This window comes from Musca vetustissima, unplaced genomic scaffold, assembly GCF_032173495.1.
Source record: "Musca vetustissima isolate MV318-11 ecotype Yass unplaced genomic scaffold, APGP_CSIRO_Mvet_v1 utg61191, whole genome shotgun sequence".
Classification (NCBI taxonomy): domain Eukaryota; kingdom Metazoa; phylum Arthropoda; class Insecta; order Diptera; family Muscidae; genus Musca; species Musca vetustissima.
In genome coordinates, this window is record NW_026875583.1 from 70,621 (window position 1) to 73,109 (window position 2,489).

The 2,489-nt window shown below is 35.4% G+C and overlaps 1 protein-coding gene across 1 annotated transcript; it reads right to left on the bottom strand.

Annotated features, from left to right (window-relative positions):
- Positions 1-441: 441 nt before the first annotated feature.
- LOC133338074 (myb-like protein D) lies at positions 442-2,006 on the bottom strand. The gene is made up of 2 exons (XM_061546258.1): positions 1,980-2,006; positions 442-1,923 (listed from the first exon to the last, which is right to left on the bottom strand). The coding sequence occupies exons 1-2, from the start codon at positions 2,004-2,006 to the stop codon at positions 442-444; spliced, it is 1,509 nt and encodes a 502-aa protein (XP_061402242.1).
- Between the last annotated feature and the right edge of the window lie 483 nt (positions 2,007-2,489).

A 2,489-nucleotide genomic window follows, 5' to 3' on the forward strand; every position in this document is an offset into this window, starting at 1 on the left:
CGCGAAAAAAAAAATTTGCAGACCCAAACATTGTGGTCATAAGATTACTTAAGTATAATGATTTGTATCAATAAGTACCAAAATTCAATAATTTTTAAAATGTTTGCGTTAAGTGCAGAAATGCTCCTGGGTGCTTATCCGCCTATATTTAGTTGATTTTATGTGGAATGAAGTTTTGTAATCTATTGTTTTTTGATTCTACGGAACCGCATAAAAACATTTTTTACGCGAAACAATAACTTTTAACTAAAACTTTTGTTGAAGAGACATAAAGGGAGCAAAAGGTGATATTGAAAATAAAATGTGTGTGTGCATATGTTATCTAAATACGAATTAATACACTTGATCTCTTTAAACAACGGCTAGCAAGAAAAGTGATGATAATACATTTGATATTTATAGATTCGAGTGTTATTTTACGGTGATTGGTCAACAGTGTTTTTATGTGTCTTGAGATTCGTTGTGTATTTTAGAATGTTCCAATATATCGGTATTTTGCATTGGTTCTAAATCAGTCTCGGAAATAATTTCTGCCAGCCATTGTTCAATTTGCACCGGATGAAATGATTCCTCATCACAGCTACTATTGGCCTCAAGTATAATTTTAAGATTTTCAAAATTTTTCAATACAAAACGACGACTATTGCCATTTTGTGTATCACCATAATCGCTGCATGTTGTCTGTGAGGTAGTGGAATCTGCAGCATTCAGTTGACGATGCGATTGTGTTGTAGAGGAACATTTTGTTCTTGTTTTCTGCTGCTGATGTATGGATCGTTTAATTTCATTCAGCAGACGATTATAGAAATCACAAGTAACTTCATTTGGCGATGAAGAATCGGCAGCTGCATAATCTGTTGATCCACTTGCCACTGGTGGTTTGTTCTCCATTGAATTTGTTTGGGTTTTGTGAGATTTCTTTAATTTCTGCTTCTTGGAGTGTGAACGTGAGCTGTTATTACTCGAATAGTTGGATAAACTATTTGGTGTGGTTGAATGGCTGGTTGATGTGGGTGAAGTACATTCTTCTGTATTTGAGCTCGACGACACCACTGAAGATTCAACTAAAGTTTTTGAAGAGTGATTGTCCTTTGCCTTAGTTGCAGATGAATGTGGCTCTTCTACATCATCGTCCTCGCCCTCTTCTCCGCCTGGCTGTGCATACTTAACAGGTATCTGCGCCTGAATATTTTCCTCCGTTGAACAGTTAATTGTCAGTGAGGCTATATTTCTTAAGTTTATAGTACCATTACAATTGTTGATTGTGATTTTTGGTTTGAAGCGTTTCTGTTTTGTACCTTGTTGTTGCTGGGTTTGTGAATATTTATTATTGTTGTTGCTTCCTGAATATTGCTCTGAATTGGCCTCCAAACTGGACACCACGTCAGCAATTGATGATTCCACCTCGTCGTCCAATTCTTCAAGATTGAGTGGTGGCACAGGCAATTCTCTTTTTGCCTTTGCTTGCTTTATCAGCTCTTTGGCTTCTTTCAGTGTTATATTAATAATGCTATCGTTAACCATTTTAGCATTGCGTTCCATCAACGTCTTGTGATGCGAGAAGTCAACAACAATACTTTCCTCATCCTCGTGATTGCCCTCCACCACACTTTGATTTAAACCCTTGAACATAGTCTCATGGTCGTCAGATGGCTTGATGTAATCTTCGTTTTGATTCTGTAAAGCCAAATTAATATTGGTAAGTTGAAAGCGTCCAAAGTTGCGTATTGCTGCCAGCAGCTCTTTTTCGTTATCAGCCAGGAACTCAATGCCAGGATTGTTTTTCTCATCGCTATCGTCCTGCTGTTGCAATTGCTGTTTACTTGTGGTATTGATAACATCCAGTTGCCGCAGCAACAGCTTTTCCCGCATCATTAATGCAGATTTGAGCTCCGAAAATTTCTCGATGACATTTTGTTTTATCTGAAAGTAGGAGTTTTTAATAATTCCACAATATGATAGTTTAACACTATAGTTACCTCATTAACCAATTCTTGGGTAGCCATAATTTAAATGCTGATAAACTATTTTCTTTTTTCCAAACAAATTCTATTTTCAACAAAATTCCTCCGTTCAACACTCTTTGTCGTATTTTTTCTTTCTAGACTGTCGATAACACGATTATGTGTTGCAAGATAATCGCAAGGGTTGGCATGGAATCGATTAATCGAAATGACCGACAATTGAAAGATTTTTGATTTTTATTTGGAACTTTTGTTTTACTTGGATTGTTTATAAAATAAAAAGGCGATTCTTCTAGAATTTCTTTAATTTTTAATGTAGTACACAAATATTAAATATCTAATAAAGCATTATCGATTTTATTGGAGTATAACTATAGATCCCTATCTTTACAAATATCTGTTATTTGTGTTGTAAATATAGTGGTTACCCATTTATTGGATGCTGTTCGAACAATAGTGCTAGTTCTAAAGGAATCTGGCGGCATTTTAAGTTATTGATAAAATCTGTGAAGGTCATCACTCTTA

Coding starts and splice junctions, on each gene's coding strand:
- LOC133338074 (XM_061546258.1), bottom strand. CDS start 2,006: ATGGCTACCCAAGAATTGGTTAATGAG. Junction 1,924..1,979: donor CCCAAGAATTGGTTAATGAG/GTAACTATAGTG, acceptor TCCTACTTTCAG/ATAAAACAAAATGTCATCGA.